At 45.6% G+C, this 24,663-nt stretch overlaps 1 protein-coding gene across 1 annotated transcript in view; it reads left to right on the forward strand.

Moving 5' to 3' along the window:
- Positions 1-24,663, forward strand: part of fnip1 (folliculin interacting protein 1) — a 114,226-nt gene that overhangs the window by 65,454 nt on the left and 24,109 nt on the right. Inside the window, exons 8-11 of the mRNA XM_083643286.1 lie at positions 1,678-1,749; positions 7,054-7,189; positions 12,841-13,042; positions 13,502-13,584. Coding sequence (XP_083499412.1) covers positions 1,678-1,749; positions 7,054-7,189; positions 12,841-13,042; positions 13,502-13,584 — 493 coding nt within the window. The remainder of the gene's footprint in view (positions 1-1,677; positions 1,750-7,053; positions 7,190-12,840; positions 13,043-13,501; positions 13,585-24,663) is intronic.

Consider the following 24,663-nt stretch of genomic DNA (forward strand, 5'->3'; position numbering starts at 1 on the left):
GAGCTAATGATAATTGGCTAATGTCGTTAGCTAACTGAGGGGGGGGGGGAATTACCATCCATATCAGTCGTGACACTAACCTGACACTGACTGTTTATTTCATCAAGATATTCTCTGCTTATGAAAATGTATAATTCAGGGTAAAGGTGCTACCCTACCCTGCCACTAGTGGCAAGTTTACCAGAGCTTATTTGCAGAAAACTTTCAGTGTGTATTCTTCTAATGCCCCCTCCCCATCTTGCCCTGCCCAGAGCTTAAACCTCTGCCCTTGCTGTATAGTGGAGTGTTGGTGTGGAGGTGGTGAACCCTCTGCCCTTGCTGTAGTGGAGGTGGTGAGGTCTATAAAAAGAGCCTTTTCCTGCCTGCCCACAACCCTGTTTAGAGCACCCTTAGGTTAGCATGGCATGTTGCTCTGCCAGTTATGCAACGCTGGAATGGCATAAGGAATAATAGTGTGCCACAGGAACAACACAGTCATACAGACAAGCACAGACACACACACACACACACACACACAGATGCCTTACAGAAAAATCCCCTGTTGATTGGCCCATAACTCATTCTGAACTATGAAATGAAATTATGTTTTTGTGGTTTTCACACCTCTGCTGTGAGTACAGTACAGTGTAAAGTACAGTGTACAGTACAGTACAGAGTACAGTACAGTGTACAGTAGCGTTAACTTTTTCCCCACTTTCCCTCCCAAGTGTTGACGAGGAGGACATCTGAGAACAAGCAGCTCATCCATATCAATGTGTCTGTTGTCAGGTTATTAGGTTCTATCAAAGCTGTAGCAGCTGCTGTACTTATCCTATAATGATGAGGTGTGAGTCAACAAGCAACATCCCATTACAACAGTAGTGCATTTTGCAAGTTGTTTTGCTTGTGTTGTGACACTTCCTGTTTCTTTGGTGTTAAGAAACATGCGAATCAATCAGTACTGTAAGAGTCATTTGATGGTAGAGTCTCTCCCGCTACCTTCTTATTTTCTGGGCCTCAGGAGCTGTCATTTTCCTCTTGTAGTGACTTTGTGAGTCAGAGTTGTAGTGTCTAGTTTAACTGATAAGCCATAAGGCCGCCATGGGCAGTTGGGGGGTTTGTAACTGCCATTCGAGACATGAACACTGAGGATATGAGGGATAAGCCGGTGGGATATGAGTCCGGGTTGCTGCACTAGCGCCTCCTCTGGCCGGGCGGGGCGCCTGTTTGTGGGGGAGGGGAACTGGGGGGAATAACGCGATCCTCCCACACGCTACGTCCTGCCGGTGAAACTCCTCACCATCTTGTCAGGTGAAAAGATGCGGCTGACGACTGCACATGTATCGGAGGAAGCATGTGCTAGTCTCTTCCCAGATCGGCAAAGGGGGTGGAGCAACGACTGGGGCAGCAGGGGGAATTGGCCGAGTACAATTTGGGAGGAAATGGGAGAGAAATGTCGGGGGGAAATGATCCAAAAAAGAAGAAGAAGATGCTGTGGTGGTGGTGGTGAGAGAGCGGAGCATCTTCAGCATTATGCCCTGCTGCCATATTATACAGTACTGATCACACTGCTGCCATATTATACAGTACAGATCACACTGCTCTGGTTTTCACATGTTCTGTTTCTTTCTTACCCCCCCCATCCCCTCTGTTTGCCTCTGTCTCTCCACCGCCATTTCCCTCCCTCCCTCCCTCCAGGCCACAGTCATCCCATGGACATGCCGGGCCGGGGGCTTTACGACGAGAGGGACAGCGGGATGGCCAGGTCAGGTAGGTTCATGAGACGAGGAGCTGAAGCAGCTCTCACTGCCACACCTGAGCTTTGACTCACACTCTCCTTAGTGTCAGGGAGGAGCCAGGAGGTGACGCGACAACATGTGTGTCAGGAAGGAATACAGCTGTGCAATTAATCATGCTCAATTGTAGTTCTTAGTTTTCACAATACTAGGCATCTCGTGCTGAGCGCGCAAGATGCCTAGTATCGCCGGGCGAGTCTGTCTCTTTTGTGTGTGCATGTGTGTGCCTGTCTGTCTCTTGTGTGTTTGTGTGTGTGTCTCTTGTGTGTATGAATAGAAATGAAAAATACTATGAATAGATACAACCAGATCACTTTTAATTGCACATCAGCCCTTCATTTTGCCTCAAACACCCCACAGGTCCAGGCAAATGGTTTAATCTCTGGCAGACTTGATGGCCCTAAACGCGCTTGATTCAATTGCTTTTAGTTACAATTACTTCCTGGCTCAAAGTGGTTAACCCTCACCGACCTGCTTTAACTTCTGTCTGTTCGAGGGGAAGCTGGTAGAGCGGGAGTTGAGAGTTATAGTTATAGTTATAGTTCTTCGGTCTCTTCCACCTATGGTGCTTAGTTAAGCGGAGACTTTCCGGATGTAGCCTAACACGTCATACGCACACACACACACACACGTGTCACACACGCGCGCACACGTCACACACACACGTGTCACACACGCACACGCGCACACACACACACACGTCACTCACACAGTTTTCCATCCATTAACCCCTCATAGGGCTCTGGAAAACCCTGTGCAATGGAAAGTGACCCCTGCCCCCAATGCGATGTAGCCCCCTCCCCCCTCTCATCCCATGTATCCCCCTGGTATGGCTGGCACGCCAGGAATTGCGTGTTCTGCTCGAACCCGGGTCACATGCAGAGGATTAAATATAGCAGCTCCCAAAACCTGCTACGAGTAAAATAACTTCTAATTTGAGCTGCGTCCTCTCTCCTCTTCTCATCTCCACCCACTCCACCTCCCCCGTTGCGGTTGGGCGGGAGAGCTCTGTCTATCTTTGACACACACACACACACACACATACACACACCTCTTTCTCCCTTCACACACACATAAAAGAATCATACACACCTCCTACATAGCTCATGTGACCATTGATCAGCGCCCACTGCCTGGGGCATAAATAACTGTGTGTGTGTGTGTGTGTGTAGTGTGCAGACAGGTTGTAAGTAACTTGTCCAACGGCAGCAGCATGTAACAGTCAGTGAGCTGATATTGGATCCAGTATTTAAGGGGCTGTGTGTGTGTGTGTGTGTGTGTGTGTGTGTGTGTGTGTGTGTGTGTGTGTGTGTGTGTGTGTGTGTGTGTGTGCGTGCGTGCCTGTGTGTGTCTTGTTTTGGGTTCTTTGTCATAGTAAGATGTTTTATTCTAATTCTATAGCTTTCTCTCTAGCTGTGTGTGTGTGAGAGAGAAAGAGAATTAGGGGCCGTAATCACCAGAGTCCCTACGATACAATCTTATAATGATACTTAAGTCACACACAATATCGCAATATTATTGCGATTAAAAAATATATATATATTGCAATATAGTATGACCTTTTTTCAACTGCAAATTATGTCCCCAAAGGAAAAAACTTGATCTGTTTTATCTAACTAGTGCAGTGCCCGTTCCCCCATGCACCACCCCGTGGGCGCTTCCCCCCGGCACACACACTGCACTCTGTCAGGTCCCCCTAAGCGCAAGTTTAAAGTCGATCCGACAAACGGTTCTCAAGATACGCGAAGGACAGACATACAGACAGTCCTGGAATAAGTCCAAATTGCATGAAATGTGGCACAGCCCTCCATCGGGGTCCGAGCAGCGCACTCCCCAAGTTTGATCGTCAATCGAACAAATGTTTCTCGAGATAAACTGCTTTTTGTGTTGCCAGTAGGTGGCGGGGGAAATTGCAAGATTTGCAAGAAATTCAGCGCCGCACTACTTCGAGTTCCCAGGAGCACACTTCCCAAGTTTGAAGTGAATCGGATGAACCACTTTTTGTGTTGCCAATAGGTGGCGCTGTGCCAAATTGCACAAAATTCGGCACTGCTCTGTCAGGTTCTGAGCAGCACATTCCCCAAGTTTGAAGTCGATCAGATGAATGGCTATCGAGATAAACCGCTTTTTGTGTTCCCAGTAGGTGGCGCTATGCCAAATTGCACGGAATTCAGCTCCCTGCACTCCGTTGAATCCCCCTAAGCGCACTCCCCGAGTTTGAAGTTTGAAGTCAATCAGATGAATGGCTATGGAGATAAAGTGCTTTTTGTGTTGCCAATAGGTGGCCCTGTGCACTGTCGAGTTCCCATCAGCGCACTCCCCAAAGTTGAAGTCGATCGGACGAACGGTTCTTGAGATAAACCACATTTCTTATGTTGCCAGTAGGTGGCGCTATGCCGAATTGCATGAAAACAGGGCACTGCACTGCACAATAGGGCACGCTCCCAAAGTTTGAAGTCGATCCGACCAACGCTTCTCGATGGCATGCAGCAGATGATGCTCATCCATAAGCAGTGGTGGAAATGGCCAGGTTTTACTCTGGGAACCCTACTTACACAGGACGGGGGTTCCCGGAAGTGGCGTGGCCCTAGAGGATATTATTTCTGAATGCGTGACTCATTATAGCCTACCATTATAACCACGTAAAAATCTCACTTAACACATTCACTGCCAGCCATTTTTTTTTTACTGTAGGTAGCTTCTGCCAAGCCGTTTTTTGAGGATTCTGGCTCATTTTACAAGAGCCGAGGATAATTTTCTGCTTGGACTTTGTGAACACGAAGTTCACAAAAGTACTAATAGAATGTGTGCTTTCTCTGTCTAAAAGAGTTAGTTTGTAGAGTTAGTAGTTATGTAGATATTAGCCGTTGAGTACAGCATGGTTTCAGCGTCTGAGACAGGAAGCTGAGATAATCGCAGTTTTGTGAAATTCAATCAAACAGGCAGAACAGTCACTTTAACCATTTATTTTTGGCATCAGTGAGAGATCAGACATCTGAACAATATAGTTCTGAACACCCTCTCCTTCAAACTCCTCCCTCCGTGGGCGTGTCTGGTGGCGTTTGTCACAAGCCAGTTTCTCCTGCCTGTCTGAGCAGTGAGCAGCCTCCCTCTCTGGCGGCCCCTCGTCGGCGAGTGTGGCGAGTGTGGACTGTGGATGGGACTCAATCGTTTCTTGGATTTTCGGTTGAGAGCTTTGATGAAGCTTTGTGCGATTCTAGGCTTTATGCTGCCCACCCAGTCTATTTTTGGAACCCCCCACCGTTGTGCGCCCGTGTGCAGCAGCGTGAAAGCGTTTTCGCCTACAGTATGAGAATGAGGCTCGTTCGTTTCTGGGTTTTCGGAATGCGTGCGATTCTGGCCTTTCTGCGGGTGTTTCAAAGTGTGTTTCACCCATAATCTATTATGCAAATTTGCAATCCCCCACGCCAGCACCGCTCTCCGCTCTCGGTGTGCTGCTGCTGGCGCGGCCGCTCTCGGGCGAGTCTGGTGACTGATGACTGTAAAATCGCCAAGCCATTTCCTTGAGAATGGCTTTCTCCCGCGGCTGTTTTTGGTTGGCTTTCTCTCTGTCGGGAGAGCACTGTCGCCACTTAGTTGGTCGGTAAAATAGATTATACACATTCAATACTTCCAATATTTTTATAGGAGACGTGGGGGGCATTGATCCACGTAGCACCGTCAAAAAAAAATATATTTTTTTTTTGACGAGTCAACTCGTCATTGGCAGTGAACGGTTGGATTGTGTTTGACGAGTCAACTCGTCATTGGCAGTGAACGTGTTAACTAAGATCACTGAGCTCTACTGATTATTTCCCCTTGATTTTATTCATGATAAACTTGAATATTAATGCTGCTTATTCAGCTTACAAATACATGTTCTCCTACTATTCTCTGCTGCTTTCATGCTGCCCTCTCTCCAGTGTTTACTTTAGCCCCCTCATTCTTGACCAATCACTCTGAACGACCCTACTTACAGCACCATTCACTCTCTCAACGACTATACTCACAGCAGTGTTGACACTTCTCACTTAGCCCAGATCAGCCAGGGCTTGAAGGAGCACACGCTTGATTGAACACAAATGTATTAATATCGAACGTGTTTCGCGTCTGAATCGCACAGAAACAGGGCACTGCACTCCGTCAGGTCGCCATCAGCGCACTCCCCGAGTTTCAAGTCGATCCGACTAACGGTTCTCGAGATACGCGAAGGACAGAGAGACAGAGAGACAGACGCTATTGTCATTATAGTATAGATAGATAGATGAGATACAGTTCCAGTCTGTTCATCTCACTTGAATCATTTTTATTACAGTAAAATGGGATTGTCAAGCAGACAGACTGAGCAACACTGTCATAAAAGCCTGTCATAACTGTTGCATGTACATCATAAAATATTGTGATACTTGCCATTTATGCGATACAACATATCGCCACACAAAATATTGGGATAGCCCGCTGTATCATGTCCCCCCAGCCCCCACCCACCCCTAGAGAGAACTATGTCTGCCATTCAGAATGAGTAACCCTCTACAGCGGCCGTCTGACTCACTCTTGTCCTTTTTCTCCTCTGTCACCCCCCCACGCTGTTCCCTCTTCACGTCTGTCCTCCCTGCTTCCTCTGTCACCCCCCCACGCTGTTCCCTCTTCACGTCTGTCCTCCCTGCTTCCTCTGTCACCCCCCCACGCTGTTCCCTCTTCACGTCTGTCCTCCCTGCTTCCTCTGTCACCCCCCCACGCTGTTCCCTCTTCACGTCTGTCCTCCCTGCTTCCTCTGTCACCCCCCCACGCTGTTCCCTCTTCACGTCTGTCCTCCCTGCTTCCTCTGTCACCCCCCCACGCTGTCCCCCCTGCTTTCTCAATATCTACATCTTACTCCCCTCTCTCTTTCCCTCTTTTTCTGTCCTTCCTTCTTGCTGCTTCCACCTTTCTCCTCTCTTCTCTCATTCCCCCTTATTCCCCATCCTCCTTCACCCCTGTATTCCTCACTTCCCTTCCCTCTCTCCCTCCTCTCCTTCCCTCTCTCTGTCTCCCTCCCGCTCTCCTCCCTCTCTCCCTCCCTCCCTCTCCCTCTCTCCTCTCTCTCCCTCCCTCTCTCCTCTCTCTCTCCCCTTCTCTCCCTCCCTCTCTCCTCCCTCTCTCCCTCCCTCTCCCTCTCTCCTCTCTCTCTCCCTCCCTCTCTCCTCTCTCTCTCTCCCTCCCTCCCTCCCCTTCTCTCCCTCCCTCTCTCCTCTCTCTCTCTATCCCTCCCTCTCTCCTCCCTCTCTCCTCCCTCCAGCCTCTCTGAGCAGCCTGTTGATCACTCCCTTCCCGTCTCCCGGCTCCTCTCTGACCAGCAGCTGTGCGTCCAGCTACCAGCGCCGATGGCTCCGCAGCCAGACCACTAGCCTGGAGAACGGGCTCTTCCCCCGATGGTGAGACAAATACACACATGCATGTGTGTGTGTAATGTACTCTCTCATGCACACAAAATACACAAACACATGCTTATAATCTGTCATCTGTACACACTATCTCCAATCTTTGTTATACGCACACCAGAATTTCTGCAAGTGGCACATTCTCTGCCTGGTCCATTCTCGAACCCATTCACACATGCCCACACACACACACACACACGCACACACACACACACACACGCACACACACACACACACACACACACACACACACACACACACACACACACACACACACACACACAAGCACAGACAGAGGTGCTGCAGTGAGTTTAAATGTACAGGGAGTTAAACAAGTGTTATTTGTGATCCAACTTTCCTGATCTAGACTCACTCTCTGTCACACACACACACGCACGCACGCACGCAGACACACACTCACACACACACACACACACACACACACACACTAATCCCAGCTCCTCTTGCCTCCCCTGCTCAGGGCCTCTGTCAGGCCTTTGTAAAGTTTATCCTGCTAGGACTTCCTCAGATTCCAACAGGCAGCTGGGAGAATGACACACGCTACTGCTATGGAAAAATAATTGCGTGCGCACACAGACACACACACACACACACACACACACACACACACACACACACACACACACACACACACACACACACACACAGAGTGCTGTGACTAGACAGGATGCTGTGTGAGCCTGTCACTATAAACACAGCTATCAGCCTCAGGCCATGTTTAGACGACAACCGTCTCTGCATAAAATGGCAAACTAGCGTTGCGTGCTCACCTTTTATTTCACATTTATACACAGCTGTTGTGATAACGATTTGCGTGCAGACTGAGGCCGACTGAAGCCGCAAAAGCGTCAAGTGAGCCAGAATAACATTGAAACTTCTGGTTAAAATCTTCACAATAATGGTAATTAAATAAACTAATAGTCTTATTGATGCATGTTGCAACGTTTTTTTTGTGTGTGATCCGAAATACACAGAAGACATATAGAACTTAGAAGTGAACTCTGACACATTCACTTCTTTCAAAAACCAACTCAAATCCCACCTCTTCAAGAAAGCCTACAATATCTGACTTCTACCTCCACCTTCCTTTGTCATTTTGCAACCTCCATATTTGTTTTTGTTCTGTATTTGTGTAAGTTGTATGTTATACTGTTTGTAAAGTGTCTTTGAGTAATTAGAAAAGCGCTATATAAGTAAGTAAGGCTTTATTTATATAGCACCTTTTAAAACACAAGGTTACAAAGTGCTTCACATATAAACCAAGTAAAGTTATAAAAACAACATAATACAATACAGAGATAAAAGCGACAATGAATAAAGAAACAAACCAGAAAGAACTGGATAAAACAGGAGATAAGAATCTATAAGAAGGCAAGCCTGTAGAGGTGGGTTTTTAGGGAATGTTTAAAACAGCTTTTATTATTATTATTTATTTATTTTAACGGCTTTTATTTTGAAGGTAAAAACGCCTAGCTTACCCTATTCTGTCTGTTTCTAACGGGGTTGATTTATCTTTGTAATTAAAGTTTAAATGCATTTTCCACGCAATAGAGTGACACAGAAGTCACAATGGTACCCTAATAAACTGCTCCAGATTGGATTACCAAATAAAAACCCAGTAAAGCAACATAAAAAAGACCTGAGTACAATTGGGACTTCACTTCACTTGAGGAAATGCATCACAGACAGTGAATTGTCTTCAATTATTCAATGCGGGAGACAGTGATTAATAGGCTATGCAGGGCTCCAGAGTGCATGTAAATACACGCATTTTCACACCTTAAATTCGGCCAGTGCGTGTCAATATTTTTAGAACACGCACCAGTGCACCCTGGAATTTATAGCGTCTCTTTTCCCCCTCCTAAGCCATGTGCTTTTGCAAAGATCCGCCCCGCTCTGTCTCTGATTCGCTCAGATCCTCATATTCCTATTGAATGGCAAGGATGTCCATTCTGCACAAACCCGCCCCGCTCTGCCTCTGATTGGCTCTAACACTCTGCCAGGGAAAACGTTACCGCGTGTGTGGAACGTGACGCAGACAGTGCCCAGCCCACTCCTCCAGCAACGCCATACCTAAAAAATGAAGAGAACTATAGATTGTTTTTTCATGACAGCGACGGCGTTCCGAATCGAGTCATTGAAGTAACACAATTCCTCCCAAAACACATCACATGCCGTGACAGGAGTGTGGCAGGCCCAGCCACTCCCATCCCCGCAGCGATTCAGCGCCAGGCAACAGCAAACAGAGCCAGCGAGGAGGCTGAAATGATGATCAAATTTAACATGGCTTATTATATAGGCAAAGAGCTGCCAAACGGCAGCTCAAAGTATATTTATTATTATTTATTATTATTCACTTATACAAAGTATAAGTGTCAAATCCCTCTTGAAGAAAAGCGGGTTAGACATCAATCCAACTTACAGTCATCTTGACACTGCGATCGTGTCCAATTCATTGGAGTCATTTCAGACATTCTAAAAAAAAGAGAGGACGTCTCTTCAAATCGCGCATGCACAACGTACAATACAATAACGTTATTATTGGGGTAATAGTATTTTAAGCATAAATAAAACATGCAACAAATTCAAATAGTTATTAAGCTATTCAGATCGATTGAATCAATCTGAATATAACTATTACAATTTGTTGCATGTCTTGTATAGGGCCCTGACTATAGAATCTGTTATCATTTATTATTCTGTTTTATTTTTTCATGATAATTTTCAGTTTTAATGTGGAGTATTGATAATGAGTACTATCTGAAAGCTGCGTTTAGGCTGTTGAGCTGAATGTGTTACACAGATTAAAAAATAAGAAAAAGAAAAAACTCAACAAAAAAGGCTTTATTCCTGTTTACAGTCATTTACACAATGTATTAAGATTGGTCAGATTTACCAATGTGGGAACTGACAAAAAAAAGGTAACGCTTAAAATGTATTTTGCGGCGGCAAAAGGCGCGGTGTAAAATTTTGGGTGCACCTAAATTATGTGCTGGTGCACCTAAATGAAAAAGTAAGGTGCACCAGTGCACCCAAGGTAAAAAGTTAGTCTGGAGCCCTGCTATGTGCGACATTAGCGGGCACTTAACGCCGATTATGTGTTTTTAGGAAATCGTTATCAGGTTTGTTGAATGTCAATGCGACTCATTGTGCCTGTGCCATAAGGCTGTATAGTATTGGGCTAGTTCAATGCTCTTATTGTATTGCCTACCATTGTCTAACATGGCGAAGGGGGGCTGTGTCAACACCTGAATTGCGTTTCTCTACTTTACACGGCAACAGTAAGGGGCAGCGTTATCAAGAATTCCACTCTGGGACCTGCGTTTTCACCCCCAATAACACCGTCACCATGTAAAAAGAAGGCACTAACGCTAAAAATTTTGCCGTTTTATGCGGGGAGCGTCGCCATGTAAACAGGGCCTCAGACTGTAGCTTCAGCTCGACACCACTCAAACATCTTGTTTACCTGCTGCTGCTGCAGTGCAAGAGGCTGCGATTGAAAGTCGCTTTTGGCCCAATTCCACCGCAGGTAGTAGCGCGGTCCCGCTCCGCTCGACTCGATAAATGGTCTCATTCCACCGGTAAAAACCGGCCCAGCCCGGTTTGATTTGGGGCTGAGTCGTGCTACTTTTCGTCCCTGCCTCGTCGGGGTTCTATTCTGCGAACCCGGGTTCATACGGTGACGTGAAAACATTGTAGACGACTGATTGGTCAGGCAGAATCGTGTTTACTCTGTCTACTGACTGCAATGCTGGCGACTGCATACCAGTTTAGTGGGCTTACCTTCTCTTCTGTTATGTATATTTCCATCAGTCTTTTGTGTTGCTGCCTTCGCCTCCGGTGAAATAAAATCGTGGCGGGTGTTCAATTAGAAAAAAGTCCGCTGCTCAGGGAGTCAGGAAGCTCTGTAGCTGAGTGCAGGCTGCAGCGCTCCGCTAGGCCGCAGCGGGTGTTTGGTGAAGCCGCGGTCTTGCCTGGTGTCAGAGGCCGCGGGGTACAGGCTTCATTCACTCTGTTGCGCCTCTCCCGTCCCCGCACAGCGCAGCGCATGCCTGTGAGTTTGACTAACTACAAAGTGATATCCATTCTCCTGGCCGCTTGTCACATTTGCCCATGTACACTGTAGGTCATTTAGAGGCACCAGTATTTCATAAACAGTTTAAAAGTTATGTGGATGGATTTAATTGTAAAGTTATGTTATAGCCTACTTCGGCTATAAGCGAAGGACAGATATGCGGTCGCTATGACGACCAGCTGTGGGCGGGGGTGGGTGGGGGCAGATGATCCGCGGTGGAAGCAAAACGTCCATCGGGCTGAAACGATTAGAGCCGAGTGGTGACGAGCTGTGCAGGGCAGTAAAATGTGGTGGAAATGAGCCAAAATTGTGCATTCTTGCTTGAGCCCGGCCAAGAAACGTCTCAGGGGCTGACTGACTGACTGTGACTGACTGACTCGGACTGACTGACTGACTGACTGACTGTGACTGACTGACTGATTGTCACTGATGACTCCCCATTCCATTGTTGAAACACGCATGCGTGAGTGTTGGGCAGTAGAGCTGTCCCAAACGATTAATTTCTTCTCGAGTAATCTCACGACTATTTTTTCGATTAGTCGATTAATCTAACGTTGTTTTTTCAGATTTTTCAAATTCAAAATGATTGCTGACAGATTGTTTAAATTGGAGTAATGTGTGCAGTTAAAATAATCACTGGCAAATAAATGTTTTTTTCCCCCATTATTGTGCAGCAAGGAAAGTAATTGAAATGATCTAACTTACATTAATTAAGTGCAGGGATGCAAAGTCATTGGTAGTGACTGAAAATGGTGACTGTCACATAAAGGTGACTAGTTAACATCCCTGTAAGTGACTAACGTTATACTAATGTAGGCTCTCGATTTATCTGTTGTCTGTTAATGCCTGTGCTCGCACTCACTCCCAGGTATTAACAACAGATGACAGCTAAATCGAGAGCTAAACTACACTAAAAAACACGTTCCACGTGTTGATAATCTTAATATGCGTGATCAAAAAGTGCGTTAAAACCATGGTTAAAACAGGACTGACTTGTTGCTCTCTGTGTTGCCCATCAACAGGACGCGCACTCGGGGTACGTGTACATAACGTTCCGTTTACGTCATTTTCCAATTTGCAGAGTTTTAACGTTACAGAGCAGCACATTGTTGGGTCTCGGTCTAAAATACTGCCACACTTTAGATGATCGTGGACGATGTTTTGTAGCTGAGTACTGGTAACTGTTACAGCAGATAATAAATATGTTTGACAAACCATCGTGAACCTGTGTGACTGTGTGAGACACAACTGAAAGACACAATGTATTTTCTTCAGGTTCGATACTAGAGTAGGCAAAATAAGCTAAAGATAAAATGAATCATTATTGATCCCCATAGGGATATTGGGTACTTGCAGCAAAAGATTCACATGCTGAGTAGTTGGTAATATAGGCAGTTCCTTACAGTTTTTATATGCAGATGTCACAACCAGACAATACTGCAGATCAGATATATGATAGCTAAACTATGCATAGCTGAGCAGAGAATGACTTTTTTTTTACTGGATCTGTTTATATACTGACATGAACTCTCCCTCCTGTCCTCTCCAGGTCGGTGGAGGAGAGCTTCAACATGTCGGACGAGAGCGGGGGACCCAGCCTGGGCGTGGCCCGCAAGAAGAAGATCGCCATTGGGGTCATCTTCCTGCTGTCCCCCGACCCCGAGGAGAACAACCGCTTCCAGGACTTCTTCTTCTCCCACTTCCCTCTCTTTGAAAGCCACATGAACAAACTCAAGAGCGCCATCGAACAGGTGAGACATGGGATATAGACGGTTTTCACAGAATTGTGTTGATAGGGAACGGTTTGAAACCTAGCTTACTTCCTGTCAGCTATTGTATTACTCTAAAACTAAACTCTGGGGCAATTTAGAATGTTTATCAAGTTTAGAATGTTTGTCAATGTTAAGTTAAAACCGTCTATACTCATATGGGCGTTGATATGGACAAATTATTTGAGTGTGTATTTTTAAAGCCATGCAGAAGAACTGAATAGTCTTGGTTATTTGTCTATGACTCATGTCTGTTGATGACAGTGCTGGAAGACTGCCAGCTTTCTGCCCTTTGCCCCTCCCCCTTGCCCTAACTATGTGTTTATCAGCTTCTGTGCCCATTTCTAAAATTGTGTGTGTGTGTGTGTGTGTGTGTGTGTGTGTGTGTGTGTGTGTGTGTGTGTGTGTGCGCGCGCGCGTGCGTGCTGTCTCACTCTCAAGGCCATGAAGAGTCGCCGGTCAGCTGATGCCAGCCAAAGGGCGTTGGCTTACAGCCGAATGGTGGAAGGACTCAATGAGTTCAGGTGGGACAACTGGCATTCACTCGCTATGACTGACACAGACACACTGGCATGCACGTCTTTACTCTCATATCTCATAACATGACGCTGTTGTCAGAAGTGCATTACAAGACACTATTTCTGATGGTAAAATTAGCGTAAAAAGCAGAATTCAGAAAAATTAAAAGGGAAAAAAACAGAATTTGGGATTTGTTGCTTTTTTCCGTTTTCGTATTTGTAGCGAACCGTGACCCCAAAACCGAGGTACGTACCGAACCGTGACTTTTGTGTACCGTGACACCCCTAGTATACTGTATATATTATGTGTACCGTGACACCCCTAGTATACTGTATATATTATGTGTCGCTCTATTTGGTCATATAGCCTAAATCAACCCGGTGTGTTTACCAGGGACAACAACATGTTTACTCCCACATTGCCCACAGCCAAACTGGCAATCACTTCCTGCTTTCTTGAGCCAGAATGCTGACTGCTTCTCATTGTGCATGTTTATTTGTGCCAAACTCTCAATCGCGGTTGGCGGTTGACCAAAGCCCAGACCTCACTCTCATCCAGTCTCTGGGTACAGTGGCCAAACTCTCATTCTCTCACTATGTGCTTAGCAGCGCCAAAAATCTCCACTTCATCTCTGCTTACTGAGAAAGACCTGACATGTAAGATCTCTTTCCAGGAAACGCACGATGCACTTAAAAGCCACGTCCTATATTTATTTGCTATCTCGGGCTATGACTCGGGCTTCTTATATTATTCATTTTCTGGATAGCTGTCCGTACTGCATGTCCTGGTAGTAAAGTGACCGAATCTGGGCAGGACAGCTTAACACATTCACTGCCAACACTTTTTTCCAATCAGTAGGTAGCTTCTGCCAAGGGTTTTTTTGAGGATTCTGGCTCATCTTTCAAGAGCCGAGGATTATTTTCGGCTAGGACTTTGTGAACACAAAATATCTCAAAAGAACTAATAGAATGTGTGCTTTCTCTGTCTAAAAGAGTTAGTTTTTATCATGTTCTGTTATGTAGGCATTAGCAGTTGAATACAGCATGGTTTCAGAGATTTTCAGAGAGTTTTGAGATAAATGGATTTTTAGAACCACCTCAAGTGCCTGTGATTATGGGTGCCCTTGGGCAAGTGTGTATACTGTATTGTGTGTGTGTGTGTGTGTGTGTGTGTGTGTGTGTGTGTGTGTGTGTGTGTGTGTGTGTGTGTGTGTGTTTGCGTGTGTTTGCGTGCGTGCGTGCGTGCGTGCATGCGTGATTCGATAGAACAGGCAGAACAGTCACTTTAACCATTTATTTTTGGCGTCAGTGAGACATCAGACATCTAAACAATATAGTTCTGAACAGTAATTTCCTCCATAACAGCACCCCCACCCCCCTCTCCTTCAAACTCCTCCCTCCGTAGGTGTGTCTCTGGTGGCTTTGCAGCGTTTGTCACAGGCGAGTTTCTGCTGCCTGTCTGTGCTGCCTGGCTGCTGGCGGCCGCTCGTCGGGCGAGTCTGGATGGGGCTCGTTCGTTTCTGGGTTTTCGGTTGTGAGCTTTGATGAAGCTGCGTGCGATTATGGGCTTTCTGCTGGTGTTTCAAAGTGTGTTGCACCCAGAGTATATTCTTGGAATCCCCCCCCGTTGTGCGCCAGCGCGAAAGCGTTTTCGCCAAACCATTTTCATGAGAATGGCTTCCTCACGCTTTTCCCTGGTGTTTTTGCTCGGCTTCCTCTAGTCTGGAGAGCACTGTTGCCACTTAGTGGGTCGGTAAAATAGGTTATACACATTCAATAGCTCCCATATATTTATAGGAGATGTAAAAGGTTTTTTTTTTTTTTTTTGACGAGATAACTCGTCCACGGCAGTCAACCGTTGGATTTTTTTTGACGAGATAACTCGTCGACGGCAGTGAACGTGTTAAAGGGGTTTGTCTCCTGGTAGTAAAGTGACCCAATCTGGGCAGGACAGATCAAAGGGATTTGTCTCCTGGTAGTAAAGTGACCGAATCTGGGCAGGACAGATCAAAGGGGTTTGTCTCCTGGTAGTAAAGTGACTGGATGTGGGCAGGACAGCTTAAAGGGGTTTGTCTCCTGGTAATAAAGTGACCGGATGTGGGCAGGACAGCTTAAAGGGGTTTGTCTCCTGGTAGTAAAGTGACCGGATGTGGGCAGGACAGCTTAAAGGGGTTTGTCTCCTGGTAGTAAAGTGACCGGATGTGGGCAGGACAGCTTAAAGGGGTTTGTCTCCTGGTAATAAAGTGACCTGATGTGGGCAGGACAGCTTAACAGGGTTTGTCTCCTGGTAGTAAAGTGACCGGATGTGGGCAGGGCATCTTAAATGGGTTTGTCTCCTGGTAGTAAAGTGACCGGATGTGGGCAGTACATATTAAAGGGGTTTGTCTCCTGGTAGTAAAGTCAACGGATGTGGGCAGGACAGCTTAAAGGGGGTTGTCCCCTGGTAGTAATGTGACCGGATGTGGGCAGGACAGATTAAAGGGGTTTGTCTCCTGGTAGTAAAGTCACCGGATGTGGGCAGGACAGGTTAAAGGGGTTTGTCCCCTGGTAGTAAAGTGACCAGATGTGGTCAGGACAGCTTAAAGGGGTTTGTCTCCTGGTAATAAAGTGACCTGATGTGGGCAGGACAGGTTAAAGGGGTTTGTCCCCTGGTAGTAAAGTCACCGGATGTGGGCAGGACAGGTTAAAGGGGTTTGTCCCCTGGTAGTAAAGTGACCAGATGTGGGCAGGACAGGGTTTGTCTCCTGGTAGTAAAGTGACTGGATGTGGGCAGGACAGATTAAAGGGATTTGTCTCCTGGTAGTAAAGTGACCGGATGTGGGCAGGACAGGTTAAGGGGGTTTGTCTCCTGGTAGTAAAATGACCGGATGTGGGCAGGACAGATTAAAGGGGTTTGTCTCCTGGTAGTAAAGTGACCGGATGTGGGCAGGACAGCTTAAAGGGGTTTGTCTCCTGGTAGTAAATTGACCGGACGTGGGCAGGACAGGTTAAGGGGGTTTGTCTCCTGGTAGTAAAGTGACCGGATGTGGGCAGGACAGCTTAAAGGGGTTTGTCTCCTGGTAGTAAAGTGACCGGATGTGGGCAGGACAGGTTAAGGGGGTTTGTCTCCTGGTAGTAAAGTGACCGGATGTGGGCAGGACAGGTTAAGGGGGTTTGTCTCCTGGTAGTAAAGTGACTGGATGTGGGCAGGACAGATTAAAGGGGTTTGTCTCCTGGTAGTAAAGTGACCGGATGTGGGCAGGACAGGTTAAGGGGGTTTGTCTCCTGGTAGTAAAGTGACCGGATGTGGGCAGGATAGGTTAAAGGGGTTTGTCTCCTGGTAGTAAAGTGACCGGATGTGGTCAGGACAGATTAAAGGGGTTTGTCTCCTGGTAGTAAAGTGACCGGATGTGGGCAGGACAGCTTAAAGGGGTTTGTCTCCTGGTAGTAAAGTGACCGGATGTGGGCAGGACAGGTTAAGGGGGTTTGTCTCCTGGTAGTAAAGTGACCGAATGTGGGCAGGACAGGTTAAGGGGGTTTGTCTCCTGGTAGTAAAGTGACCGGATGTGGGCAGGACAGATTAAAGGGATTTGTCTCCTGGTAGTAAAATTACCGGATGTGGGCAGGACAGATTAAAGGGGTTTGTCTCCTGGTAGTAAAGTGACCGGATGTGGGCAGGACAGCTTAAAGGGGTTTGTCTCCTGGTAGTAAAGTGACCGGATGTGGGCAGGACAGCTTAAACGGGTTTGTCTCCTGGTAGTAAAGTGACCGGACATGGGCAGGACAGGTTAAGGGGGTTTGTCTCCTGGTAGTAAAGTGACCGGATGTGGGCAGGACAGGTTAAGGGGGTTTGTCTCCTGGTAGTAAAGTGACCGGATGTGGGCAGGACAGGTTAAGGGGGTTTGTCTCCTGGTAGTAAAGTGACCGGATGTGGGCAGGACAGATTAAAGGGGTTTGTCTCCTGGTAGTAAAGTGACCGGATGTGGGCAGGACAGATTAAAGGGATTTGTCTCCTGGTAGTAAAGTGACCGGATGTGGGCAGGACAGCTTAACAGGGTTTGTCTCCTGGTAGTAAAGTGACCGGATGTGGGCAGGACAGGTTAAATGGGTTTGTCTCCTGGTAGTAAAGTGGTAGTCCACATTAATTTTCTCCATAGACATTTAGATAAATCCTTATATAATGAGTTTTAAGGCTGGAACCAAGCCAACCCGTGACCTACTGAATCATGAGTGACCATAAAACATTCGGTTTAAAGGATAATTTCTAGGGGCTTTTCAACCTGAATCTATTTTCCACACTGTATGTGTCTAAGGGTCTCATCGTGACATCATTTTTTCAAATTGGTCGAGTACTCACCGAGATAGCCTTGTTTACAGCTGGAGCAATGTGCTCACACACACAGTGTAACTCAGTCGGGCAATTGTGCGCTGCATCGTCGATACACGTTGGCGAATAAAACTGTTTGTTTTGGGCTGGGAGGCTCAAACTGTCAATAGTGTCTGGCAACATGGAAATTACTCTATATGTATTTAGCTGTATTGATGGATAGTTTGCCATTCGGCCCCTCTGGTTTTGGCTGCTTCTTCCAGTTCACTTTTGGGACATCGAAGAATTGTCTCCAGCACAGCGCTGTTGATGAGAGAGGGGAAATCCTCCGTGGTGAGTGACACAGCGCGAGCTTCGCTGTCTTGCTGGTTGTCCCTCTGTCTGCTCATCTCTCTCTCCTCGCCTGCTCGCATGGAGACGACTCTATACGTGAATATTATTCTCCGGGGTTCGTACAAGCAGTTGGTCGGCTTGGTTCCAGCCTTAAAACTCGTTATATAAGGATTCATCGAAATGTCTTATGGAGAAAATAAATGCGGAACTTACTTCCGGGGCAAATGACGTCACGAAAGGTCACATGACTGTTGAGCTCTTTTCATACCGCACCAGCCTATATTGTCCATTTTCACACAATCTCAAAGTTATGTGGTATACAATCTGAGATATAGTTATGCATGCAGGGTGGGAAGTGAAAAGCACACAGCACTCTTAAAAAAAAAAAGACTTGTAGCTGAATGGTAAAATAGTGAAGATGACGGGGTGAATTTTGGGATTAACCAGCCAGTGTGGCCAGTGCTTTAAAAAAAAGTCAAGTTTCCTTCCAAGTATGTGTGTATCACAGGTTCTTACGGTTATGTTCCATGTCCAAGACTTTGGGAATTGGGCAAAAGTGGGAACTTATCCAGCATCTATCAACATATTTTGATTTATAGTATATACAGTTACAGGCCAATAGTTTTATTGTATCATAGAAGAGATCATTAGTTACAATAATATAGAATATATAATAATGTATAATAAGTTATCCTAAAATACTGCTTTGATTACATTCATCAATTAAACAACTGAACGCTCTGGCAAGCTATGTTATGCCTGTCAGACAGTGAGGACTTTCTGTCTCTGGGCAACGAGGTAGATTAAGTTGATGGGATCTGCGTAAGATAGGTCAAGGGAGGATGTGAGGTAACGTTGATTCTGTAGTTCTGCTCCGGTTACCGATGTGGCGTGCTGAGATGTCGGAGCAATCAATGATTAATGAAGACACCGCTGTGTGTGTGTGTGTGTGTGTGTGTGAGGCTGGCATGATGTACGCAGCCTTTGACCATCCTCATATGTTCATGTTGCGTTCCTATCATTTGAGCCAGGGCAAGGTAATTAATAACATCCACAGTTAGCATGTAAGAGATGCAGATATACATTATATAGAGCTGTTCCCTACATGTCTGAGCACATTACAGGAGGGGCCGTGGTACCTGGCATGCTGGGAGTTCTGTGCTTTAGGGCTGTGGGCAGCATGCAGGGAAGATTCTTTCATGTCAAGGTTTTTTTATAAGCTACCAAATACTTCACAACTACATACTTTTTTAGTAGTTCAAACGACTTAGTAAAAAAAAAGTTGGATCTACGGGATTTGTGCGAGAGCCACTGGTCTAGGTGACGTCAGGTAGGACTTGTTGCCTTGCCAACATGGCGGTCAGACTGGCTCGTGCACACACCAGTAGTCTCATGGAATGGAGAGGCAAAGTGACCGCCTCTACGTCCTGCTTCAGGACTGTACCAGAGATTTTCATCCGCCATTTATTTTCCCATACACATTTCGTAAAATGCTTATAAAAATAGTTTTACTGGTTCAAACCAAACGGTGCAGATATATTTAGAAACAGGAGAGATCGCATAACATTTCACTGGGACCAAAACGTAAAAGAAATGCGGGTTTAAAGACAATATTTTTTCGATGTTGTTGTTTTTTATTTTGGTCCGAGTGAAATGTTCTATGGTCTCTCCCGATTATAGCGTTAGCTGAACCGTTTGGTTCGACGAAGTAAAACTATTTTATGAGCATTTTACGAAATGTCTATAGGAAAATAAATGTGGCGGATGAAAATCTCTGGTACAGTGCTGAAGCAGGAAGTGACGTTCCACTTTGCAAAAGCAAGGAGACGACTTGGAAGTGAGCAAGGATGTAGGACTGAAGTGGTAAGTTCTGAAAATATGTGTCTCATTCCAGCATCGGTTGTACTGTAGTCTTGCTGGCCAGCCTCCTCTTCCTCGGACGGAAGGGAGAGGGGGCTGGCCAGCGAGACTAGTTGTACTGCGAACCAACCTGCTGTGCTAGGAAGTGCTAAGTAACGTTAGCGCTTGCTATATATAGCCTAGCACAGCTGCCTTTTATCTAACATAGTGAACATAATAGCTGGAATGACGAAGGCACACATGTTCAGAACTTGTAATGTTAGTCCAACTTGCTGACTTCTCCAAGTCCTCATTTTTGTTTGGTCCGTGTAGCCTTTGCTAGGAGAGGCCCAGCTATTAGTCACAAGCATTTGGGAAGTTGGCTAACTAGCACCTCTCCCACCCCCACACCTAAACATAATGTCGGCATAGCGGGTGGACCCCGGAGTGTAACGTTACAGCGGCTGCGGTAAGGGATGCCCTGCTCGGCCAGCCGCCAAAAGAAATGTCCCGGCGCAGCCCGGCCTAGCGGAGCTGTTGCGTTAGGGCAGGGGTGGGCAACTATTTTTCATGGGGGGCCACATGAGAAACCCAGATTGTTGCCGGGGGCCGAACAAATATTGTCATGCTGTAACCCATGGATGGGCAACTTAGATGATAGAGAGGGCCAAAAAAAAATCCTCGTTACCAGATTTTGCTGAGGGCCGAACGGCGCCAGCGCGAAAAATTTGGGGCATTTGAAGCCAGGTTTAGAGGAATAACTCATTTTTAATTAACAATTGTGATGTCATTATTCAGTCTTAACCACCAATATTTGATCCTTTTCTCACTCACTCCTATGTCACCACCTGCTCTCCCTGCAGGGCTTGAAATTAACTTTTTTGACCACCTGCCAATATGGCTGCTAGATTTTAAAGTTACCAGCCAATTAGAATTTCCACTAGCCGAAATGTTTTTCTTGAAATAAACCAGAATATGAGTGGGTTAATTTAAGCATAAGTATCAGTAAGTGGCCCGGGATTCTCAAAGCCTGTGTTGAGGGTCACACAAGAACAAAAATGCACTCTTGAAGCTAAATAAATCCAAAACCAACGAGTTAATTATTTAAATGTTTACTTCAATGTAGAACAGTCATTTCTTACACATGAGATTACTTTTAGCCTTTTAGTCATAAACATTATTGAAAGATATTCCTTTCTTTTCTTTTTTTTGCAATTCCATCGCGGGCCACACAGGGGGCGCTGGCGGGCCGTATTTTGCCCATGTGTGCATTAGGGGGATGTTGATATATCAATTGATAGCTTGCTTGTTATGTCCAAGTCACGTTTTTCATCGATGGTCAAATTCGTTTTGACAATCTGTTGCTAGTTGATATAATTGTTTTACAACTACCAAATTTAGTAGCCAAAGCAGAGATCGCTGTTTCTGTTATGCATGACTATCTATCTATCTATCTATCTATCTATCTATCTATCTATCTATCTATCTATCTATCTATCTATCTATCTATCTACATAGATAGACAGACAGACAGATGACAGATATTGTAGCTTTGCGTCTGGCTATAACGTGTAGGAAGGAGGAAGACTGGAAACGACGAGCGTGTTTATTCCCTGCCGCAGGGAAACGCAGAAGAAGAATAAAATTCCCTGCCACAGCAAAACACAGAAGAAGACTAAAACAGAGCGTTTCAGACAGAGGGTGAACTGAAGGGGGCCGTGAGAGCCAGTACAAGATAAACAATGAGTTTTTTGAACTATGAATGATGCAATAAGCTACTCTAGTGGAGGCCAACAATAAAATAACAATACATTATATTAGCAAAATATGGGCCCTTTAATAAAAAGTCAAAAACAATGCAGCAATAAAAGGAAATAATGACAATGGAACACAGAGGAATGGTAAAAGAACCACAAGGCTAGTCTATGAAAAAATTGTTTTTAAGAGACTTGGCGTTAGAGGGCCGCTTCACCTGAAGGCACTGAATCATTGGGTTGTAGTCTTCCGACGACATCACTGAACTCAAATCAACTCTCAGTAACTGTCAAACTAAATGAACGTCTGCAAAACCGTTTACAGTTGTCGGATATGTGTGAGATCACGTGCAAAAATAAATCAGCGTTGTTTTTCAGTGAAGTGCCCCCTTGAAAGAAAAAACGAAAACAGTCACACGACTTGGCAAAAAATCACCACTGTTTAGAATGTTAACAAAATTGTGTTTTTATACAAGTACATTTGTGAGACATGCAAATTAGCATGAAAGATGAAACATACAATCATATTTATTTGTGTGTCTTATGCAATGTGCACGTGTGTGTGTGACTATGTGCATGACTGCCTGCACCACTGCTCTCTCTCTCTCTCTCTCTCTCGGCCCACACACGCACACGCTGGCTGGCACCTCCCTATCTGAGGTCCCCCCATCACTGCAGTCATATGCTTGTTGGCAGCCAGCCACAGCAACCCAAGCCTCCGGAGTGGCAACCCTATCTAGCTCAGACACTGGCCGCGAGCACCAGAATAGTAAATAATATGTCAGTGCCAGCAGGAGGAACGCTATTGCCCGGGACAAACAAAATATCTTTAAAATCTCACCTTCAGACAGCGGCTAAATATACGCCGGGGCCGGTCTGGGGTTTTTGCCATGTAGGCTTTTGACTTGATGGAACATTACAGAGGGGGAAAAGGGTTAGAAATGCCTGCTCCCTGATGCTGCCGAGGCTCTGACGCAGTGTGAGGGCGGGCACGCACACACACCCACGCATGCAGACAGAGATAAGCTGCGCACTTTGCAGAGGCATGTGTGCATAAAACTCACACTAGCCTATATTGGGATAATGTGAAGGTTTTCCGTCGCAGTTCAAGCAGGAGAAGTGGGTGAAGCAAGATGCTGTCGAGGTTAGCGGCATTTAGAGGGCTCCACCCGCCTGCACTTTGGGGTATTTCTCCAAACCACGTCAAAGCATGGCGCGCTGCAGTCTGGGAATCGCTTCAAAGTTGTTAATGCAGCTTCCAAGCTTCATCAGCATGGCATTTTTTTTAGGCTTGTGGGTAGATAGTATTCATAGTATTCCCATGTCGCATGCATTTCCTACCAATAGACCCTTTTCACAGCCGCCATTTTGGGTCTATAAGGCAGGATAAACACAGGTACAACCAACTCACTAATTAGGGCCCCAGCACTGGAACACCTGAATGGACTGGAAGTTGGAAACCCTAATTCATGTTTTGGTACACCTGTGTTTATCCTGCCTTTGAGACACAAAATGGCCACCGTGAAAAGGGTCAATATGGCACTTTACAATACATACAGCTCATTGGCTGCTGTGTCATTTGATTGTGATCACCCCTTTTATTTTCCTACCAAGATGGCCGTGTGGTGATGTGACAATACTATCAATACAGCGAAGTGAGACAAGAGCAGACGTAGTCAAAATTCACTGAACAAGGATTAAAAAATGCCGCACAATCAATCACGCATATTGAGATTTTAGTTTATAAAATATTTGTCCAGTATTGGCGAATCAGCAATACGTAAACATTTGACTTCATTTGCGATGTTAATATATGATGTGTTTAATTTGTAAATTGTTTAATTTGCCACATGACCTTGCAGTAAGATGGCCGCTGCATGTGAGAATTGTTTTAATTGTTGGGTCTAAAATAAAGAGCCTGGTCTCTACCTGCTCTATTTGTAAAGCGACCTTTAGATCACTCTTGGCGCTATATAAATATAAAATGTATTAATTAATAGATAACTGTGCAGCCCTAACCCTTATGTGTTATCATCATGGACTATAAAGACCAGACCAGCTTCATTCTAATGTGTTTCAGGGGAGATTCAAACCCACGACCTTCTTGCTGTGAGGCGACATTGCTAACCACTGAGACACTGTACCCGCCCCCCACACATACACACACACATTTTTTAACCAACTTTGCCAAAAGCCTGTAGGTCAGACATGTATGACTAAGTGCCTTCCATAGCAGGGATATTTAAAACTGGCTCCTCAGCCTGACGCCCCACCCTCACTTCACGTCACAGCCATGCTCCTTAAAGGAGGACTTACCCCCTAGATATGTATTAGAACAGTGATTTGAAAATACCTATGGAAAAAACCAAGAAATGACATATACTCTTGTCTATACTAGACTCTTTGGCTGTGTTAAGTCAAGATTTTTTTTCGGAAATCGACGCCATTACAGTTTGCCTACTGCCTCAAAAATAATTTATTTGAGAGGGGCAATATCTTTATAATTATCAACAACTAGCCAACGCTGGTGGCCTGTATGGAAACAGAAAATCCTGAAATGGTTGATAGTTATATCAATTTGGCCATTCAGTGGCGAACTAGAAATTTAATTATTTTTGTCCCATTTTGTCCCATGTGTGTGTGCGTGGCTTGTCTAAACTTACGTTAAGAGCCTCGCTGCTCGCAGCACACAGCACACAGTGAGGACAAACCTCTCGCTCTGGGGTAACACAATGCGAGATTTCTCCACGTAATTCCCTCGTCTAACTAGAGATAAACCGCGCAATGAAATCCTTTTTTAATTTTAGTTTGGGGGCTTTTCGTGATTCTTGTTAAAAGTTGTGCAAAGGTTTT

The sequence above is a fragment of the Poromitra crassiceps genome (assembly GCF_964638095.1).
Source record: "Poromitra crassiceps genome assembly, chromosome: 1".
Taxonomy (NCBI): Eukaryota; Metazoa; Chordata; class Actinopteri; order Beryciformes; family Melamphaidae; genus Poromitra; species Poromitra crassiceps.